We start from the raw sequence: 22,596 nt of genomic DNA, 5'->3' as shown, positions 1-22,596 counted from the left end.
GCGTGTTTCTTTTCTAAGCGCTGCATCTTTTGACTCAAGCTGTCGTTGATGATCTGCGCCCGCCCAAGCAGCGTTTTGCACAAAAAGCAAATCCTTCAGTTGCCAACGTCGCAACTTGATTCGGAAGGTTCTTGCCATGAACGGTTAACAAGAGCGCAACGGAAACGTGCCGAACGAGGACACGCTGTCCCCTCGTGCATCTTCCCGAGTGTCACCGTGTTGGTGACGACGCCATCCAAAAGTTCCAGGAGTCGGTGTCAAGCTGCAGATGTTTATTCATTTGTTTTAATCTATATTTTGCCCCGGCGGGGGATGTGACAAGTCTCGGAGGCAACTAGAAGGCAGACAAGAAGAAAAGCAGAAGTGGAGTGGGGGTGGGGGGGCTTCCAAATTCCACACGGCAGGCGGGCGGTCGGCTGACGTCCATTTGCCGCCGCCGCCGCTTCCCGTTTGACCTCGCGGGAAGACAGCCAAGACTGGCATCAAAACTACTACGAGAACAAAAAGAGAAGTGAGCGAATAAATGGAAATAAAGGCACGTTGTTGTTTTGCGCGAGATGAAAACAGAACGCTGGCGCGGCGGTAAACAGGGGCACCAGATGTTCTTTGATGTTAATAATGGCATTTATTATTAATATTAATTAGACCGCACTCAGCAATACATTTGGGCCATTTCCAAGTCAATTAAGCAAAATGGCATTCGGGAGATGTTGAGACGACATTTTAAGGCAGGTGTTCGCCACCCCCCCCCACCACCACGCTGCAGCAACCCCCCCCCCCCTGCCTCCTCCCTTAATAAAACATTTTTGCAGCTCGTGAAAAACGACCCATTTTGAGGCGCACTTGATTTGTGTTGCCTTTGTTTGCTCTTCCCTTTGCCCGCCGCAATCTCCAAAAAGGCCAAACGGATGTCACATTATCGCTACCACGTTCCACAAAAGTGGAGCTCCTCCTTTTCACATAGGGTGGATATAAAAAGCCTACACACCCGCTTCAGATATATATATATATATATATATATATATATATATATATATATATATATATATATATATATAAAAAAAGATGGATCAATTGAATTTGGTTTTGAAGCTTTTCGAGAGGGCGAGCCAATGTGGCTGCAAAAGTGTGCACCCCCTCTTATAAGATGGCTGTCCATTTGGCTTAATGCTAACACACAATGCCATAGAGGCGCTCACAAATAGCATTAGCGCTCCAGTGCGGTTCTAAACATTGAAGCACAAACTTGACTGCAGCTTCTTGTTTTCTGTGGCTCTCTTAGGTAGGAATAAAACACAAAAGGAGAGCCACTTTAGGAGCATAAATCCGAGCACCTGTAGGCTATTTGAAGTGATTTTTTGGGCTTTGCGGTGTGTTTTTCTTCCTCGGTGGCGCACATGAACAATGCGCGAGTTCATTTGTCAGCGATTCGGACACCTCGGCCGGTGCGGCACGGCGCTACCTTTTCCGTGGCGGGAAATTAATGAAGGAGCCTTCGCTCGACGACAAACGCGCACCTGTGCCACCGAGATGCTAATCACAAACATTTATATTTATTAGCCGGAGCCGCAACAGCGCGACAAAAGAACACATTTTTGTTGAGGGGGGGGGGGGGGGGGAGCAATGTGATGAAAGACACACACACACACACACTTGTGGTGTTGTGGAACGTGTTTTGGATGGAGCTGCTGCTGCTGCTGCTGCTGCTTCACTTATTTTGACACTCGTATGAGCCACGTGAGGCACGTATTGCGAGTTTTGCCGTTCGCTTGACTCTTACTCTTGTACGTATTCAAAGAGGAGCTCGACACCAATGAGGAGATGAATTCTTCAAATGTTGCATTCTATAATTATCACGCACGAATCAGATGAAATTAGAAATACGCTGTACAATAACAGTAACTATTCTATGGAGCCAAACCTATTTTCAAATAAGGCTAAATTATGAAATTATTATTAAGTACAAATGCTAAAATGCAACACGTATCTCGGATAATAATAATAATAATTGAAATGAATAAATATATGATATTTCCACTAAAATGAAAAAATATCGATTACTTGCATTGCGTGTCATTCAAAAATACTCGCTGTTTTTGAGTTCAAAGAAATGCATGCATCAATTGAAAAGCATAAAAACAAATCTCAAATTGAATCTGCAAACGTTATGAATTCGATCCGCTTCCTCACCTCTCCAATTGGCATATATTATGGATCCCCCCCCCCATCCCTTCTTCCCTTCTATTGGAGGTGTTTCAAGCCCTGAGCGCCCCAGCGCCTCCCCTCCCCACCAGAAGGTGTCTCTCCCGACCGACCAAGGCGAGGAAGAAGGGGAGCGCTGCCGTAAGTTTCTCCCTGGCACCGACCCACCTTTGTTTCCCCGCCGCCTTTGCCGACACTCTTTCAGGCTTCAAAGAGCACTGGGAGTGCACACACACACACACACACACACGCGCACATGCGCACTCCAACCTGACATCTCACTAACTTTATCACTGCCGCATGATGATCTGTGGCCCTGTGGAGAGGCTGTGGATGATACTTGTGTGTGTGCGTGTGCGTGTCCGCCACTGTTTGTTTGTACGCGGATGGAGGCAGATGGGAGCAGAAGTGTTTCTTTTCGAGGACGTCGAGGCAAGATCAATTGCTAATGTGTTTTTGCACACGCGCGCGCACGCACGCGCACACACACGCACACGCGTGCACATTCATCACGCCGCCGTCTCGGTCTGTGTTGGCAGCAGGTTGTGTGGTTAGCGTGAGTGAGGGATGACGAGGTGTCGTCTCCCGTTCGCCTTTGGCCGGATGTGCAGGCGAGGAAGGAAAAAGGAAGGCAAGAAGAGGAAAGGCAAAGGAAGTCCATGCATGCCATTGGAGAAAAGGCCCTTGAGCTCGCAGTCGAGTTCCTTCCCTGACCTTTCCCCATTGACCCCAGCACCCAACTTGGCCCCTACACGCTCCACATGACGCAATGAAGCCACGTGATCAACGGGTGCGGGAGATCGATCAAGATGTCACGTTTGCTCGCTACATGGCCGCATCCAGCGGGGGGGTGGGGGGCGGTGGGGGGCACGTGCGGCATGGCCAGGCAGTAAATCCGAGGAGCAAGGACGCGTCGCTTCTCCTTTTCTATGAACTTGTCCAATGTCTTGGAAAATGAAATCCAAAGATTTATATGGCAAACACACACAAATGGCATGCGCCGGCCGCGTCTTGAGCAGACAAGAAATCCAGCCATGAAAAGCGGCAAGTGTGTTGCCTTGAGGGCAGCGCCATTGAGACCTCAGCCAAGGCAAGATCCTCAACGAAATGGACTGGGTTCTTCCTCAGTACAAAAAAAGAAAAAATCCAAGCAATCCAAAAGCAAATTTGCGCCACCAGCAAAGACGTGTGCATTGGTGCCGAGGCCGAGCGACCCGCTCGGCGTTTGGGAAAAATCTAAAGCGTCTTTGATTGAGCAAACACCAGCTTGGCAATCTTCACCAAAAAAGAATCCGCAAAGCCAAACGGGGAACTTTTTGACAATCAACAATCTTCAACCACGTCGTTTCCTACAACAGGTTTGTGTGCTGTGATTGTCTCAATGCGACAAAGGTCATTTTCCAGCAGCTCACCCCCTCCTCCTCCTCCTTTTTTTTTTTGATGCTATAAAGTGTTTGGAAAACAACAAGCGAGGTCTTGCTGGCATGCTGAGGAAACGCTTCAACCCTGCAGGCCTGCCTTCAGCCATTGTGTGACACACACGCATGCACGCGCGCACACACGCATGCACGCACACGCACGCACGCAGAGTCTGCCCATTAAAGAGCACGCTCTGTCCCACACGCATCATTTTAATTTGTTATGAAGGTCATTGACAGCAAGTAATAATCACCATTGGGGATCTAACAATTTGCCATTTCTGAACATTGAGGCGCTGATGACTCAACTATTAATAGACTGCGCCTTCTTACCCGCTGCCCACCCAACACGCACACACCCAACACACACACACGTGCGCGCTGTCCTCTTAAATAATTAGAAACCATTAACCTTATTTTTCCGCTGCCACCCCCCCCCCCCCCCCCATACACACACACTCACATACACGATCACATCTTAAATTTTAAGGTTTATTAGTTTGTCACTGAAATGAATTGGACATTCTTTGGGAACAAGAATGGTAATGTTTTTATAGTTGAGGAAAGGAAGAGTTCAAGCAGAACTTTTTCCTCAATTGGGTAAAATGACTTTTCAAGTTAAAAGCCTTTTTTTCAGTTATTATACGTATACCGAGTAATTAAGAGGCCAATTATGAAAAAAAAAAGCATCTATGACAACGGCAAGGAATATTATATTAATATATTAATATATTAATATTATTATATCTAAAAAAAAAATGCAGATGCCAAATTCCACAACTACACTAGTTTTGTTTTTTTCAGTTTAAAGGTACTTATTTTTGATTCAGGTTATTCGACGTCAATATAAAGTTAGCAATTTTTGAAAATAATAATTCCAACTATTGAAAGATGTTGCAAACAAAATAGTCAAATGTGACAAAAAGTCCAAAACGTACAGTTATGAACTTGCATTGAAATGGTTGTTTCAGTTTTAAGAAATGGTTCGAAAACAACTTGACGTTCCATTCAAGCGTTGACCCATTTGAAATTTCTCGCCACAGCTGAATGAAGCAAATGTCCTTTTGGACCAACATTCTCACCGTGATGCTCTTCTAGTATTTCATGTGCAGTTCAGCCACATGCCCAGCAAGGTGCGCGTGGGCGCATTGATCAGTTGCTCACTTTCAAGTGATTTGAATGAAAACCAGCGAAAACAACAATGGCAAAGCAACTCATTTAGCGTCACCCCGAGCAAACAAATACGTCTCGGAGCTTAAACTCTTATTTTTAGCCCACATTTGTTCTTTTTTGGAAGACATCGTCAGCCAGCGTTTGTCAGACGCCTTCAACGACTAATTCCAAATGAAGACGCACGCACGCCCGCGCCCACGACGACGCTCGTTCCGCCCGGGTCCTGCGTGGGGTGACGTCTGTCAAGTGTGCACAATTTCAACTGAGAGAAAGACAACTGAGGCTATTCAAATCCAATCGATTCAATTTCAGCCTGCTGTCGGTGTTGTCGCGTGGCCTCACCGACGAAGGCGCCGTTTGCTGGTCGTGGCCGACGGAGCAATGGGGCGCTCCGCTCCAGTTACTTGACCTATAAAGTTCATTGATCCACCTGCTCAATTGATACTTGAAGCTGCTGTCTTTCTTTCTTTCTTTTGTTCTTTCTCGCCGCTTAGCTTCCTGCTGGGAAAATCACCTTTGATTGGCTGTTGCCTGCTAGCTCGGCCGGCCGGCCGGCCGGTCGCTATCTATTAGTCCCTGCGTGACCCCTCCACCTTGACGGAGGCTTAACTGCCGACGGCGCGCGGCGGTGGAGGAAATGGGTCATTAAACGGCACTAACTGGGGCCAGCCCAGCACCCCCGCCCCGGATGAGTTACCAGTCAGATGGGCTTCTCTTACGTGAGCGATGGTGAGAAGCTCACAGCGGATATTAGCGGTGTCTGATGGCGGCGGCTAGCAAGGAGGCCGGGCCGACGACTTTTGCCTTTTATTTTTGGGCAGGCAAGCGCGTCCAACGCTGCATCTTCATTGAGCTTGACATCACTTTTTGAAAAAGAGAATTGCTCATCTTCATTGAAGCAAACGCATTTTGGATTTCTGTTCTTTCCGTTTGTTGACAGGCATCCGATTTCAATACTAAATGTCGTCTCGGGCGGACTGAACGATCGGAAAGAATTTCCCGAGGTCTCTTTGTCTCTGTGACTTTTTCCGCCGGGCCGCAAAAGGCCAAACGTTTGCTACTCGAGCAAACAATTCAAATGTTAGCCTGCGCACAATCTTCGATTTGTCCTTTAGCCGGATCCTGAAGAACACACGCGCACAGATGTGATCCAAGACAAGGGTCTGCGGTAACCATTTGTGACTTTTTGCAAATAACAATTGAGTCTGCATGGAACTGAACAAGTTCTTGTCAAGATCCAAAAGAACGTGCAACCTGTGGTGGCATTTTCAAAGGTGGAAACGCTTGGAAAGTTTGCAATCCTGGAGTGAACCTAACCCTTTTATTTTGATAACGCCGGGAAGGTGGAGATAGGCGTCGCCAGGCCGAAGTTCATGATGCCAATCCAGTTTTGAGTTTGAAGAGCCTTTTTGAATCGTATGAAAAGTGCACCTAACGAGGATTGACAAAAACATTTGTCTGTGTGAAGTCATTGCTTTGAATGGATCCAATTCTTTTGGCTTTTTTTTTAATCCCCCAGAAAACTCCAAATCAAGGAGTTGCTAGCCTTTGTTTTGCGTCTTATTAGTGAGCGGCGGCGGCGGCGGCGGCGGTGCCCACTTGATGCCCGCCCTTCTATTATCTCTGCCTCCTCCTCACGGCTGCTTTTGTTCTTTTCCCAGAATAAGATAAATGAAGGAGGAACGTTTGTTGCACCTGTATCCCCCCCCTTCCGACTCCTCGCACCCCTTCCTCGCCGATAAGGGATTTCATTAACGCGAGAACGTGGGCCCTGAAAGAAAACATAATTGCTCGGCTGTTGTTGTCCTCTCCGCCGCCCCGGCGCCCCGCCGCCCCGCCGCCGCCGCCGCCCTAATTTCCTCCTCGCCTTACTCTTGACTGTTAAGTGATCATTATATCAACACCGGGAGAGGGGGCCAAGGGTAAAGGATTGACAAAGTGCGGTCACGTTGGCGGGAGGGGCAAAAGACTCCGAATCCAAAATAAAAGCAAGGAGACGGGAGAGAGGGAGGGAGGCGGGCTAATGGAGCGACGGCAAGGACGCCAGGGAGGCCGGCCATATGATCGATGGGGAAAAGACGGTAGCGCTAATCATTTCAACCCATGATGGACACGAGTGTGTCAAAGATACATAATGTGACCCACTTGCCATTTACACAGCATCGCACCTGAAAGGCGGCCCGGCCCGGCCCGGCATAATGGACACTTTCAAATGTCAGCACGCAGAGTAAGAGAGACGACTTGACCGACGGGCGGAATCCTAATTAGACTTCCTGGACCGCCTGAGCTCGCCGTCTGCCACCTGCACGCGTCTTGAGCTGATTGGAACACACGCAAACGAGCTCATTTGAATGCGCTCGCAAAGAGGACATTTTGTGACACGTCTCGGAACTGCGCACTTGATGGCTTTCCTCAAATCACACGTACACACAAAATGGAGGAGGAGGAGGAGGCGCCGCACACACTCCCCTGCAAAAGGAACTTTGACTTTTTAAGACTTGACTGGAGCCATTTTATATTCACATTAAATCAGGCTGTTTGGGATTGACCTATCTACCGATCTATATCCATCATCAGAAGGTAGACATTTTGGTCGACAACAGAGACATTTGTCCAACTCGTTTGGATTCTTCACTAACCCAATGTAGATATCTCGGATGGAGTGTTGGTTTGAAAAGGCGGCCTTTTCCTAGGGGCTGGCCATTGGAACGGGCTCGGGCTGTTCTCCAAGCATCTGAGACACCTTAAGGTCTTGAGTGAACGTCGGAGCAGGGAAGCTGCGACAATTTGGAGTCTCTTTCAATGAAGGAAATGAAACCATTTGTTTGGAGGACCCTTTCACACCATTGTCTTTCTGCAGCTGCAGACTTTTCATCTGTCTTCATATCCTGAGCCCGCATTCTCAGGCATTCCAACATTGCTGCAATTAACACACGCACACACAAGCGCCCGCCCGCCCGCCCGCCTCCTCATTCAAGCTTAATTTCACGGCTCCAGCTGACCAGGGTCCGGGTGCATCCCGTGGCCGCGGCCAGCCGTTGGTGGTGGTAGAGCGAGCGAGCGAGCCCTGTTTGGGATTTACCTATCTATCTCGCAGCAGACCTGGCCGTTGAGCCGCAGCCAGCGCCGCAAGATTGTGTTAATTAATCTGCCATTGTGCGCGAGGGGAACAGCTGCACGGGCTCGTGCGGCGGCGCTGTCAAAGCAAAACAATGTCGTGTTAAGCTTCCCGCCGCCGCCGCCGCCGCCGCCGCCGCATCTTCCGTTACAAAGGAGCTGGCGCAACGGGGCTAAATTCACAAGTCCACAGATCAATTTTTACCAGCACTAATGTCTGACCTTTAAAGCGAAAAGAGGCTTGGCTCTTTTTTCTTTTTCTTTTTTATGGGGTGACATGCTTCATTTAGGATTGAAATATGCTCAGATATGTGATAGCTCAGATTGAGTCCAAATTCCCCCCCCCCCATCTTCCTCCCCCCTTCATCCTGGAAGACAAACCCAGTCATGTGATGTGATGTGACGGAGGCACGGAGCGAGGGAGGCGGGCGGGAGGGAGGGAGGGAGGTTGGGAGGGACATTAGCACACAGTCAGCGGCTGATGCCGAAAAGAAAACAATTAGCAGGACGACAGAAATCCATCCTTCTGGATGGCAATTACGGAAACAATGTGACTTTCTTGAATTTCCCTCGAGGTCACTGCCATGGAAGAGAGAGAGAGAGAGAGAGAGAATATGTGTTGATGGACACCTGAAACTAAGATACGCTAAGATGTTTCAGATGTTAAGATTTCAAAACATGTGAAAACGGTAAAGGAGTTGAGCCCAAAGGTCATTTACAATCCCTGTTCCTGCACCATCACAAAAAATAAGTCACCATGTCGATGGGAAGATGGACCATGTCATTCAAGATTTGAATTCACCTTCATCCTCGCTCATCCCAAAACGGCAAGACGGCTTGCCCGCCCCCGTTGCCACGCCCCCCCCCCCGGCGAAAGGCACGGCCTTGCTGCACGCTTGGCATCCGGCGAAAGTTGCCGATGCACCCGCGAAGGAAAAAAGAAGAAAAGACGACAAAAAAACAAAAAATCATCAAGATGCCTGGCGCTCGTCGAGGCCTTCTGTCGCACGGAAGCGACTCCAAGAGCCCGCTGAGTGCGCGGGAAGACGGGCGAGGTGGGAGAAAAGCGCCTCTCATGCACGCCACGCTACACCACGCCACGCCACGCTACGCCACGCCACGGGCTTTTGACTTTTCAACACGAGCCAGAAAGAAAGCAAGAAGAACGTTAAAATGGGCGTCTTGGGACGGGAAGACACGATGGGATGGCAATGACGTGACCAAGCCGGCGATACCGTCTGCTAGCAGACAAGGGAAAGGACAATATGGAAATGGGATGAGCAGAAGCCACCAAAGGAAGGCCAAAACAAGTTTGCCATCCATCGGCGGCCAGGAATTCCAAACGGCCCAAACTTGAGCTACCGGATTTGCAGATGGCCGTGACGCGTCTTCACCTGTCCAACCACCGGGCGTCAGCCGGCGCCAGGCTGAGCGAGGAGAGCCTGGCCGGCGCCGACAGGTGACATTCTAATGTCGTCATCTTCCCGGGCGCCGCCGCTTTCATGTATAGCAAGGACTCCGCCGATGTTGCGCTGGGATCTCACTTGGCAAAATTGTCACGGGAGTAAATCAACGTATAGAAAATGGAAGGACGGATGAACTTTTTCCTTCCTTCCTTCCTTCCTTCCTTCCTTCCTTCCTTCCTTCCTTCCTTCCTTCCTTCCTTCCTTCCTTCCTTCCTTCCTTCCTTCCTTCCTCCCTACCCCCCTCCCTCCCTCCCTCCCTCCTCCCGCCTTTTTGGGCCTGGTGCAAAAATGCCGATCATGGAAATAGATCCCATTGACAAGTTGCCACATTGCCAACTGTGAGCAGCTTGCAGCCTGGTGAACGTAATCCAGAAACGTCCTCCAAAAAGTTCCCCGACGCAAAACTTTTCCTCATCCTCTCTCGGCGAGCCAGGAACACGGAGGAGCCGGAGGGAGAAGAGAGAAAAGGAGCGAGGACAAATGCCACCTTGTCAAGACACAGCAAAACAGGCGGGATTGAGGATCACAACTTGAGGATCGAGCGAGACATCCTCCTCATCCGCAGCCTCACCCCCAGCCTGGTCCTCATCCCCGTGTCCAATAGGGAATAGCTTCCGCTTACCGTCCTGCAGCGGCCCGATTACACCTCACCTGGCAGCGCCGGCTCATTTCTTAAGACCAAGGACGGACGGCAGGAATGAGGAGCGCCGCTAGGGACCAGACTCTTTGGGATAAAGCTCAAGTCCTCTGGAAGGAGATGGCTGGATGGAAGCCACAAGAGCAACAAAGGCTTTGCATATCAGAGCAGCAAGCGGCCAAAGCGTAGACCACATGAAAGAGAGCGTGCCCTGTTGGAAGGTGTTTCCTGCTTTTCATGGGAAAGTGGAAGGCCACGTGCGGGAACGGCCCAGGAAGTTGGAGACAGTTGCGGTGCCGACGCAAAGGACCCTATGCGGCTAGCGAGCGGCCCGTCCATCCGTCCGTCCGTCCACACGCTCGGCTCGCTCCCCTTGGCTAATTTGCACAAAAACATTGGCCAATCACCAGCAGCCCTCAGCGCAGCGCAGCGCACGCTCCCCCCATGCAAAAGCTAAAAAGCAAAGAAACAAAAAAGGTGTCAAGCGTCCAAATGGCAATTGCAGCGCATGTTGCAAAACAAATACTTAGCTTTGTCACCGCGTCAAGGCAGACAACGCGATTGGCGCCGCGCTGTCTGCAGCGAGCGGCTTAAGAGCAGATCTGGAGGCGGGAACGCGCAGACTCAGCCCCGCAGCCGTGGCGGATTCAAGATAGTCCGGCAAAAGCGCATTCTGCACGCGCCGCCTTGCCAGCGCTCGGCGATGCTGTTTAAGTGGCGACGACATTTGTATTTTCTACATCTATCTGGGGGAAACGATGTCACATCCTCAATCCCTCCATCCCTCCCTCCCTCCCTCCGTCCGGAACTTGTAAATGAATTCAGCTCGGGAGCTAATTAATCCACAAAGGTTTCATGTCTTAATCCCCAAAGTCAAGAAGGTCATTGTCCTCACAAATGAGGTCAGTGTGGAAATAAAGAGCACAACATGGCGCGAGGAGATGATCTGCGCCACTTGACAAGGAAGGATCACAATCAGAGCGAGTCCCTACGCAGACAGCAGCCGACACCGCGTCGGCACTTTTGGCCGCACGGCTACTGACCCGGGTCGGCTCGGCCCGCACATGGGAGACGAAGCCCGCCTTAGATCGGACAAAACAAGTGCCAGAATGTCGGGCATGTCACTTGGCAGCAGAGTCCTTCTTGGGAGCGGGCCCGGCGTCATCTTTCAACGGTCCGTGACGGCGGTCAATAGGGCAAGTCGGACCTCGGTGACCAAAGCTGACGCACGGGCGCCCACGCCGCGGCCAAGACTGACCGACGCAACGCTCAAGAAAGCGTCCCCAAGTCATCCGATGGAGAGGGCGGCCAATGGCGGCACGGCCAATGGGGAGTGGGCGGATCGGCCGCCGCGTGGCCAACATGACACGATCAACAGCTTGCATGCCGCAATCTTCCCATGCTGGATGACGCCAGAACCTTCCGCATCATCTGTCCTTCAAGCCGCATCATCTGTCCTTCAAGCGAAGGTTCTTGAAGCCTTTTATCGGCACAGAATGTTCCGGAACAAGCCGGACCGCCCGCTGCGCATGGTGAATGGCAGCCACTGTGCATACGTAATGTGCCGGATCACCGTTAAAGGACAATCAGCGTCGATTGGCTTTGAAAGGAATCGTGGTCCCGCCGGCTAGCGACTCATTTCAGACCATACGGAGCGGCGTCGGAGCGGCTCGTGAAAAAAAAAAAGAAAAATGCAACACGGCGGAACGAGCCACGTGTCTTCCCATTTCCTTGGTCCAAAGTGAGAAGAAAAAATAAGAAACAAAAACTTTGTGGTTTCCTTTGTGATGGGATTTCAAAGAATATGGCAGACTTGCTGTCAAAAGGTACACAGATTGACCGTGCAGCGTGTGGGTCGGTACCTTCCGCACCAAACGGAAGCGTTTGTCATGCTAGGCACGGCCCTGGAGGAGCTAGCGAGCGAGCGGCAGACTGAAACACGATGACAGTCGTCTTGTTTGCACACCGGAACGTGTTGGCAGATCGGAAGCTTGGGCCCCCCCGGGAGCAAACCAGACAAGCGGGCTTTGTGCTCTATCTGTTAGCGCCCGTGCTACACCTGCTCGCCTAATCCCGGCAGGCCGCCTTATGGCGCTCAATTGCCGGTTTGTCGGCATTACGGCGACGCCGGCGCGCAAAGCTCACGAACAAGCACCCCCCCCCCCGCTCATCTTGCTTTGGGAAGAGCAAGCGGTGACGGCGAGCGACAGCGATCCCACAAATCAACAACCTGCGGCGGCGGCGGCGGCGGCTATTAAAGGCGAGGCGAGGCGGCGGCGGTTTGGGGGGACGCTAACTTTAATGGCCCTACTGGGTTTTTAATGAGCGCTGCGCCCCAAACAAAATGAGCTAATTAGTGTTAGCATCCATATATCACAGCCATCACCGGAGATATCATATACAAAGCGTTGGTGGCTGGCGCCTCGTTAGATGGCACGAGCCCACCTTTTCCCGGGGTCGCTCCGTGACCATTTTCATTCGGCCCTTTTATTCTCTCAACATTTTCTTGTTGAAAAAAGGAGAAGCATCCGAGCTGTTAATTGGCCCAATGTAAATGCTTTGGCCTATAATGGAAGGCACCCTGGGTGACATAAGCGCCATTCCTGGCAGAAACGTTTTCCCAGGCAGGCGGGCGGGCCACCGGGCAGGCAGGCCGTGCCCCGCCCCGCCCCGTCCCGCCGGTGAGCGAGCTCGCGCAGCGATTATGTCGCTACTGGTTTAAGCGGGAGATAACGTGAGCGGGACTGGAGGCAATAACGCGGCGTTTGCGTTACCTGTTGTTTGTCACGCCGCCTCGCCGTGACCACGTTGCCCTTCCGCCAGCCCCCGCTTTATTCCTTGCACTAAGCCTATTATAAAATCAATAAACAATTGAGCAGCCCTCCCATCGTAGTCCTTTGAAATCTCCTCTGCAGATCCTCTGAGGCGAAGCAACGGGGATGGGAGGGGGGGCAAAAGTCAAGCCAAGTGACTTTTGAAGCAACTTCAGCCCCCTTGCGTCGCCACGGTAACCGGCGAGATTAAAAGCAGATCAGAAGCGTCGCCCTCTGATCAATTAATCTTGATCGAGTTATCCCGCCAATCAACGTCAGGACAAAAGTTTGCCCGTCGGATTCTCCGCTCGGGTCGATGGCTGACGCGTTTAAGAGCCGTTCCGGCACTTTGCCTGCTTGGCGCAATTAGATTTACAACGCTGAGAAATCTTTACGCACGCCATCAGCCATCAGATTTGGACTTTCAGAACCTTTGTCAAAGACAAGTTTTTGCAAGATTTCCTTTTTCTTGGTAAGGAGCATTTTGGAACATTAGTTTTTTTCTTTGTAAGGAGCATTTGGCCAGATTTTCTTTTCTTTGTAAGGAGCATTTTGCAAGATTCTTTCTCTCTTTGTAAGAATGTTCTCGCCACCTTATGGGCGAGATGCGTGACAGAAGCTGAAGATGTTCTGGATGGCGAGACTGGCAACAGGTTCTGACAGGAGCTGCTGGTGCACTCTGTTTTCAAGGAGAAGAAAGTTGATTCCACACAAAAGCTGAAAATGTTTGCGTGGCTTCTGCATGCGCTCTTTTCAAGTTGATGGAGGCATTTTTAATTGTCACATTGTTGAAATGTAATAACCTTGGCGTTGATAAAAATCTGCCGGCGTGACGGCCCGGGCCCGCCCGCCCGCATTGAGACGAGCCATCAAAGCACGTGACATTAGCAGACTTTTAATTCCCTCTGTCAGGTCAAAGTCATATTTCAAGAGTGTGCGGGCGGGGCTGACGACAAAAAGCTGCTTTTCATCCGTCGCCAATGAAGTCGCCGACTACTTCCGCCCGCCCGAGGACTGAAGACCGAGGAAGAGCCGTCGCCATCGTCATCCATCATCAAACTCATCGTCTTCCTCGCCGGGAGATCAACAAAGAAAGTTTTTGACAAGGTGTCGTACGACATTTGTCCCAAACGCGGCGGATGCTTTCGTAGCGTAATCATCCGCGGGAAAATTACAATCACGTTTTGTCAGTCTCTACCGCTTCAGCGGCAAAAAGAAAAAACACCTATCAACGATGGCGTGGTGATCACTGTGTTCTGCGAAAAATATTTCAGAAATATGAATGTACAGCAAGTCAGGACGCAACGATCACGCCGAGAGGCGTGATGATGTTCTCCTGCCGGCGGAGATACATAAAAACAGCGCATGTCAAGAACTGAGTTAAGACCAAAGTTCAGGGGCAGGCTAAGAACCGAGTCGAGATCCAGCCCAAAAACAGTTGCAGTTGTCTCAACAAGAGTCGGACATGGTTCAACAGCGGGCTCAGGAGTCAATCGACATGGACGCAAAGGAACGAGTCCCGGAAGGAATCGAGAGCAGACTCGAGAACAATCTTGTCTCCGCTCAGCCAAACACGACGACAGCGGCGCCGCTAATCACGTCTGCGTCAAGAATGGAGTCGAGATCCCAACATTTAGAATAAAGTCAAGCAGAAAATGCCGAAAGTCATGGCTGGGTTTGACTTCACTGAGTCAGAAACGGACTCAAGGAGCAGTGAAGAATCAAGTCAAGAGAGCCGAGTCAAGAAGCACTTGGTTCGCAAAAAAAGGGGCGGGCCCAGTCCAGAGGCCATTCAGGAATTGAACCACGTTCGGGTGCGAGTCCCAAACCACTGAGCAATAGGATGGATAACAAGCCCAGGACTGGCTCATTACAAGTGTGGCAAGCAAGCACCGCGAGCCACATTTCAATGGAAAGTGAGCCTCGTTGGACAATTGCACCACGGCAGCTTGGCCGTCTCCAACGGGAGGTCCTGCTCCGAGCCGCCAAGGCGTCGCTCGGAGGTCTGCGTATTAGCGCTGTTGATGACATCTACCACTTTGCCATTTGCTCGCGTCTCACGCAGCAGCCGTCCGTCACCATATGGCCGGCCGGGCCGGGAGATTCTCCGACAGCTGGATGCCCGCTAACTGGGGACGGGGACCGGGACGCTTGGCAGCTGCGCAGCTTTCATGCCGCTCGCTCGCTCGCTCACGTTGGACTCACTTGGGGTCGTGCGGGAGGCAAAAAGGGCATGGGGCGAGCCAGCGTGAGAAAAGTTGCCTTTTGAGTGCGTTAAGTTCAAGGGAAAAAGGAGGAGGAGGAGGCTCCCGATGGGCGCAAAGACGAGATTTCCCATGAGCGCCGTCGTACGCCGTCGAGCATAGCTGGACCGGACCTTTGAATGGGAGCCCCACAAATGACGTCGCCGTGGCATGGATATGAATTGTCAACTCCTTTCCACAAAACACATTTAGGTCGTGAAAAACAAAAAACAAATGGTGCCCAATTAGTTAATTCCTCCCCCCACACACACATGCACAGAGTCGCATGACCCTACTCGGGAGCAAGAGTGTTCCATTTGGTGCTTTCACTCTCAGGCTCGTACGCCGCTTATTGGGAGTGACTTTGCGAGTCGTCGATAGCGGAGTGAAACGTAGCGGCCGACCCTGCTCGCCAACCTTTCCCGTCTTCCCTTGCTCTCTGCGAGCTCCCTCCCCTCCATGGGTGGACTGGCGAGCGTGAAGAGGAGGGAGGGAGGGAGGGAGGGAGGCAGGGAGAAGAGCGGCGTTTGGCTGGAGCGCGGGGTGAGCAGCTGGGCACGGCTAACGGGGAATGATAATGACCTCGGAAATGTGGCGCTCGCTCCACAACAATAGTGCGCTCAGCCGCCTGGAAAATTGTGTTCATCAGCCAGGCTCTGCTCACTTACTAATTGACATTGCCAAATATTTTAAGAACAATTGGAATGTGGCGCGGGGGGGGCGTGGGGGGTGAAGAAAGCTCCGAGATCTTAATCCCTGGACTTAATTCCTCCCTCCCTCCCTCCCTCCCTCCCTCCCTCGCCCGCTCTCTCTTTCGCTCTCTTGTCTTTGTGATGAGGAGATAGCGGCGGGCGGGCGAGCACATTTCTCATGTCACATTTGTCATGTCAGCGCCCTGATGTTGACACAAAAGACTTTTATGTGACCTGTCAAAGGCCTCAAGAGGAGGAGGGGGGGGGGGGGGGGTGAAGAAGATGAAGGCGAGAGAGACAGACACACAGACAGACAGACAGACAGACAGACAGACAGACAGAGGGGAGAGCGAGGGGGAGAGAGAGAGAGAGAGGGAGAGAGCGAGCGAGCGAGCGAGGTTGCTCCGTGGCGGTCGGTGTCACATGTCAGCTTCTCCATTTTTAATGAGGGAAAGGTCAACATATGCTCCCACTGCTTCAGCGTCCTCGCGGCGGCCAAATTCATACAAAGCCAGCCCACCATCTACTGTTCAGGGATGACCTCAAATAGTCCAGACACGGAAGTGCAGCGTATCCAAGTGACTCACGCAACTGCACGACGACGGCAAAGTAAAAGTCGTTTAAAATTGCCCGAATGGGCGGTGGCTTCCGACGCATTTATCGAACAACGACTAACAAGGTCAACACGCGACGCAAAGGAAAAGGCCAGCTCATGACGGGGCGCAAATAAAAGATGGCGAGGAGGTCATTGGGGAAACTTTGCCATTTCATTTGCTTTTGTCTGATCGACGACAATATTCCGCGTGGAGATTTTAAAGTGCACGCTGTCGCCTGCCCGATCTGCGCGCGTCCATGTGGCGTCAACGTTCTCCAACACTTGCTGCGCGACTGCCATGCTAATTTATGTGTCCCATTTGTGCCTGTGTTGATTTTTTTTTTTTCAACTTTTCCCTCACCAAGCAGCTCCACTTCCCTGGAAACGTCGTCTTCCGCGAGTCACCTCGACTCCACAATGTCAGCCATTGACGACGCTATTCGATTCGAATCAATTCGACTCCATTTCTTTCCATTCAATTCAATTCCATTCGATTCCATTCTACCGTATTGCCTTCAAATTAGGATCATGTATGATGTCGATTTGGCCTCGTCATACCTGGTGTGTGTGTGTACGTGTTGTTCCAGGTGTAATGTAGGAAGCTATGTTTTGGCGTCACGTGACAACACGTCACGGTCCCCCCCCCATCCCATTCCGACCCATCCCGGCTTCACAAGCCAGCGGGGAACGCTAACGCCATCATTAGGACATAAAACGGGCCGATAAATGTTTCATGAGGATGAGGCCGGCCGGCCGGCGCGGGCTGGCGGTCGGGCTGGCGGGAACGTTTGGCCTCCATCAAAGGCACGTTGTCGGAATACAATGGGAATTTTACAGGATGTAAAAAGGACCGGGCTAATTCCCAGCACGGGCAACATTTACAAAGTGCACAAGAGAGCTGCAGCAGGCAAAGCGGAGAAAGGCAGCGCAGCGAATCAAATCAAGTGAAGAAGAAGAAGAAATCAGCCTTTCAAAGCAAAATAGCACTTTTGATCCGCCCGGCGTCAATCACAGCGACACGCTGACAATTAACACCATTCAATACAAGTTTATTATCAGCCGGCAGAGACGCAAGCGGCGGGCGCCCTGACCTCGTGCGAGCGAGCGCATGCATGCACGCACAGAAATGATGCAAACACACACACGCATTCAAACACCAAGCGACACATTGCACTCTGCTGACACTTCACAGCAGCAAATCCCGACGAAAGAAAAATCTTTTCTGTCACCGAACGTGCGCACGCACTTCATTTACAGATATAAAATCGGTACTGTTCATAAAGAAAATCAAACTACGAAGCCCGATGTGTTTTCTCCTCTTTAAGTGCCACGAGCTGCTGAAGTATGCGCGTGCGTGCAGGAGTCGGAATGCAAAGTCATGACGTACTCTCAATCCACTCCAGTGGCCTGTTAATGACGTATTAATTACACGGCGACACTTAGCACACGCAAGCGTGTGTAACGCTGAATATTCCGCTGCCTTCACAACCTGGGGCGCTGAGTCACGTTTACACAGTCTAGCGCTCGCTCGCTCGCTGGCCTTGTTTGTTTGAGCCGCGCGGCTAATCCTCGCCGCCATGTTGGCTGCGTGGCCGCTATTTCCGACAGACAGGTGGGAGGGGCTTTGCAGAGGCGCTCGGAAAGGAGCCGTTACGGCCCGCCGGTCTTTTAAGGTTGACTTTTGGGCAAGTTTGTCTTAAGTGAAAGGTCTTGCAAGCAAGTTGCAAACAAAAAGGAACAAAAGGCGTGTCGGAGGTCCCTCAACCTTGTTTGGAAATGCCTTGACCTCCGTTCACACTCGACAAGTCATCGTCGATGACTGTAATTGGGCTTTCCGAGCATTAGGAGGGAGTTGGAGCGGCGCGCAGAATCACGCACACAAGAGGAGCGACACCTTCCGACATGATTTCTTCTCACAAATGACATACTTGTCAAATTACGAAACAGGTTGTCACGTTTGCAATCACTTCACCACCCAAGTTCCTTCCATATCAAAAAATAAATAACAGCATGCTCCTCAGATACGGCATCATCGATTGATTGATAGATTGGTCGGTCGATCGATCGACTGGAACACAGATCAATGGGTCTCAATGTCCAGGATATCGGCACACAGCTAGCACACAGACCTATCGGCACAATGACGCTAGTTTGCAATATTGGCACGTTTGGATTAAAAAGAAGACAATTTGAACATGAGCAAAAGCGTCATTAGCTCCCATTAGCAAAGCAACCGGATAGGCACCGGTGCTTGGCGCCAAACAATTGGTCACTTTGTAAAGGGCAATATTTAGCTTGCGCTAGGACGGCTATCAAGTCACCAGCCGGATACGCTAATGCTATTGCTATACAACTACAGTCTTTGTTACTGTTTGTTGGTCATTAGCAGCTCAGTGAGCGACCTGAGCGCATTTTACACCAATGACACCACTGGTGTGACATTCATGCAATTAAAGGGCTATTTTAGTTCATGCTAGCACAAGTCACAAGTTGAATGTTTGCGTTCTTGTTTTTGTTACCAGCTAAAATGCATTTTTGCATGTTTGTTGTACTGATTGATGTGTTGTACTGATTTGTTTCTGAAAATCACTTTGTTACGGCCACAGCTCTTGTGAAGGCACTATTGAAATTGAAGAGTTCAAGATTCAAGAGTTTTTATTCGCCATGTTCGAGCGTGCCAAACAAGGAATAGAACTGGATCGTGTGTGACGTCAGCACTGAGGCCGTATTCTTTGATGCAGTGATGACAATGTCTTTGGGCTTGTGTCTTTTAATCCAACATTCAAATGTGCCATCTTAACTTCCCTTTGTGCTGGCTTATTTTATTTATTTTTTTAGCGACGGACGCTAACACAACACGAGAAAAAGACTCAAAGCCAGCGCATTAAAATTCAGCAGCTAATTATGTCGGCGACACCCCCAGCCTGTTGAGAAAGTGTTGTGTTTAATAGTCTCTATAAAGAAAATAGCTTTTTATCTCGTGCTCATTTTCATTAATTCCTAATTGGGGTGGGGGGGTGGGGGGTAAGTATGTGTGTGTGTGTGTGTGTGTGCGTGTGTTATTATTTCTTAGATTAAAATAAACATCGCCCATCCCGTGTACAAACCCATCACACTACACGCCTGTGATAAGGACTTCATGCCTCTGTGAATAAATAAACAATTTCATCTCCACTGGTGGAATTAAGTTGCTTACAGCCTTAAGCTAAGACGCTCTCATTTATATTTATATTTATATTTCTCTCCAAAGACTTAAAAGCACATGCGGGCTTTGGCAAATTAACTTCAACGTTTTTTTGACCTGCTTTATATGTATATCTTTAATTAGTGTCTTGTTTAGCTTAAACTGACTGATTATCGCGCAGTCGTGACCTAATTACCGCGCTCGCGTTTCCTCGGCTGCCCCGAGGAGCTCGCCAAAGTTACCTTTAAAAAGTCGTGTAATCGCCCGCGTCGAGCCGTGCGTAATCCCCATAAACGTGCACTTAGACGGACGGCCGCCGTCGCGTTAAGTATCGGCACTATGAGAAGAATGTGCTGTCGTTGCCGGACAAAACAGGAAAAAAAACAAAGGCTTCGTCACAACACGACCAAGCGTGAACGTTGGGGCCGCATTGTACAGCGAGCCTCACAATTGCCAAGGCGAACGCTGTCGTAGGCGCATTGGCAATGACGTTCAAAACCGCCCAAAACAACACCCTCCACCTTCCCGCCAATCATTCGTCCATTCTTAAGCCCAAAAATGAGAAATGAAAAAGCAGCGCAGTCGCCGGCCGGTCTTACCCGAGGAAGGTGACGAGGGATGCGGGCTGTCGTCCTGGACGCTTCCCGTCTGCGAGTGTCCGCCTCCAACTCCGCTCTCCTCGGTCACGTTGGAGGAGCCGGGGGTGGTGGAGCGACTGATGGACTGGGACTCGGGGTCGCTGGCCGAGCCGCGCCGTTCGTCCACGCCTTGCTGCTGGAGAGCTTCCTCGGCGCCTCGACGCTCCTTGCCGTGCACGCGGGAGTGGACGATCATCTGGTGGTAGGTTCGGAAAACCCGGCCGCAGTCGGGGCACTCCGAAGGCTTGTCCTTCAGGTTTGAGAGACCGTAGTCGGCGTTGGGGTTTCCCAAGCCGGACAGACCGCCGGGAGTCTCGGTGCCAGTGACGTGGTGCGCCATCAGGTCAAAGCCCCTGGCCTCGGCAGCCTTGGAGCCCTGCAGGGCCTCGCAGAGCTGCTTCTTGGATCCGTCCGTGGAGGCCATGAGAGTAAAGTCTTGTTTTTCCTGGGCGAAGGACAGAGCAGCGGCGGCGGCGGCGGCGGCGCCGGCCACATCGTCATCTTGCCCGGGGCTGGCGCGGTGCTGCTGCTGCTGCTGCTGCTGCTGCTCCTTGGGCCACACACGGTCCATAGCGATGCCGCGAGCCATGATCTGCCAGGCTTGGTAGCTGTTGAGGGAATCCATCTCGGCCACCTTGGCGGCGGCCTGCAGCCGCTCCATGCAGCTGGACTTGAGAGGCGGGACCAGGTTGAGGCAACCCAGGAGGGAGCGCTTGTCGTTGTCGCCCAGGCCGTGGGCCATTCCTGCCGCCGCCATGGGGCCCAGGAGCTTGCCGACGAGCATTTCCTTCTCCTTCATGGCCTTGGCCAACATTTGGTGCTGCTCACTCAGAGCCTGCTTGTCCGCCGGGGCCAGAAAGCCTCCCTGAAGGCAGGAGATGTAACGGGAGTAGAGGTTGGCGTGGGCCTCCTGCGCCAGGCTGCTCATGCTGTTGACGGACGCCACGTCCTGCTCGCTGGGCTGCGGCAGCGGCGGCTTGCTCTTGATGGCCAGCTTGTTGAGGTGGACCTTCATGTGGTTCTTCAGGAACCAGGGTTCCTTGAAGCGGCGGCCGCAGATTTGGCAGCAGTGCTCAAAGGAGTCCTTGTGCTTGCGCATGTGGCCCTTGAGGAACCAGGCCTGGCTGAAGACCTGGCCGCACACGTCGCAGCGGAACTCGGTGGCCATCTGCGTGCCGCCCGCTGCGCCGGGCCCCTGCCCCTGCGTGTTCTCCGCAGTGATGTGGGCTTTCTCCACGTGGCTGATCAGCTCCTCCTCGTGGGCGGCGGCAAACTCGCACAGCGTACACTTGTACGGCTTGTGCAGGATGCGGATGTGGCGCTCCAGCTCCTCGCGCTTCTTGAACTTGCCTTTGCAGAAGGTGCAACGGAAGCCCGCCGCCGGGTTGAGGGCCTGCTCCTCCTGGGCCCCGGACGGCTTGGGCGAGGAAGACGGCTGCGAGGCCGCCTCCGGAGCGGCCAGGCCCGGCGGGGGCGGCAGGCCGCAGGCCGAGCCCAGCTGCTGCTGCAGGGCGTTGGCGCCGCTGTTGAGGCCGACGTGGGGCTCGCGCGCCGCCGCCGCCGCCGCTTGCAGTAGGGCGCCGGCGCCGCCGCCTCCTCGCATCTGCTTGTCCCGCAGGATGGCTCGCTCTTCCAGCTCGTGGAGCAGCCGGTTCTCCTCGCGGACGCGGCCGCGGCCTTTGCCCAGGTTGCCCAGTTTGTGGGTGCGAAGGTGGATCTTCAGGTTGCCCTTCTGAGCCGCCCGGTGGTCGCAGTAGGGACACTTGAAGGGCTTCTCGCCCGTGTGGGTGCGCATGTGCAGCGACAGGATACTGTTGAAGCGGAAGCGCTTGCCGCACAGCGGGCACGGGTACTTCCTGTTCTTGCGGGCGTCGTCTTCGATGTCGTTCATCTGGGACATGATGCCCAGGTTCTGGCCGTTGAGGAACTGCTGGAGGTCGACGCGGCCGTTCAAGCCGCTCAGCGCGCCGGCGTCCATGTCGCGGTTGAGCTGGTTGGCCAACAGCGCCATCTGGCTGCTGATGGGCTGGCTGGCCAGGGCGGCGTGGTGGCTCTTCTCGTCCAGGGGTGCCGCCGCTTTCTCTTCGGGGATCTGCTGCGGGCGCTGCAGCTCGGGGAAGGCGTGTCCCAGCTGGGCGGTGAGCTGGTGGAGCTTCTGGCTGATTGGGTAGCGGCCGTTGAGCACCGCGCTGCTCAGGTGGGCTTCGGCGTCGGGCGCCGCCGCCGCCGATGACATGCCGAGGCACAAACTGGAGTCCTCCATCCTGGAAAAGCAAAAAGGAAAGTCTTTGGCATGCACTCCACTTGAATTCAAAGTAAGAAGTGACCGCCACGACTGCTTTGTGAAAATCTCCCGGGCAGAATCGGGCGCCGAGCCATCTGTATTGAGCCTGCGTACCTAATCAAGTGTCCAACTGC

The 22,596-nt window shown here is 52.2% G+C and overlaps 1 protein-coding gene across 3 annotated transcripts in view; it reads right to left on the bottom strand.

Moving 5' to 3' along the window:
- Window positions 1-22,596, bottom strand: part of znf536 (zinc finger protein 536) — a 117,385-nt gene that overhangs the window by 32,544 nt on the left and 62,245 nt on the right. For all 3 annotated transcript variants that reach the window (XM_061276492.1, XM_061276491.1, XM_061276490.1), the window contains one exon: window positions 20,140-22,442. In XM_061276492.1, coding sequence (XP_061132476.1) covers window positions 20,140-22,441 — 2,302 coding nt within the window. In that variant the 5' untranslated portion in view covers window position 22,442. The remainder of the gene's footprint in view (window positions 1-20,139; window positions 22,443-22,596) is intronic.

Source organism: Syngnathus typhle, linkage group LG4 (genome assembly GCF_033458585.1).
Source record: "Syngnathus typhle isolate RoL2023-S1 ecotype Sweden linkage group LG4, RoL_Styp_1.0, whole genome shotgun sequence".
NCBI classification, from domain to species: Eukaryota; Metazoa; Chordata; class Actinopteri; order Syngnathiformes; family Syngnathidae; genus Syngnathus; species Syngnathus typhle.
Note: the sequence above shows the minus strand (reverse complement) of the source record. Positions and strands in the feature narration are given on the sequence as shown.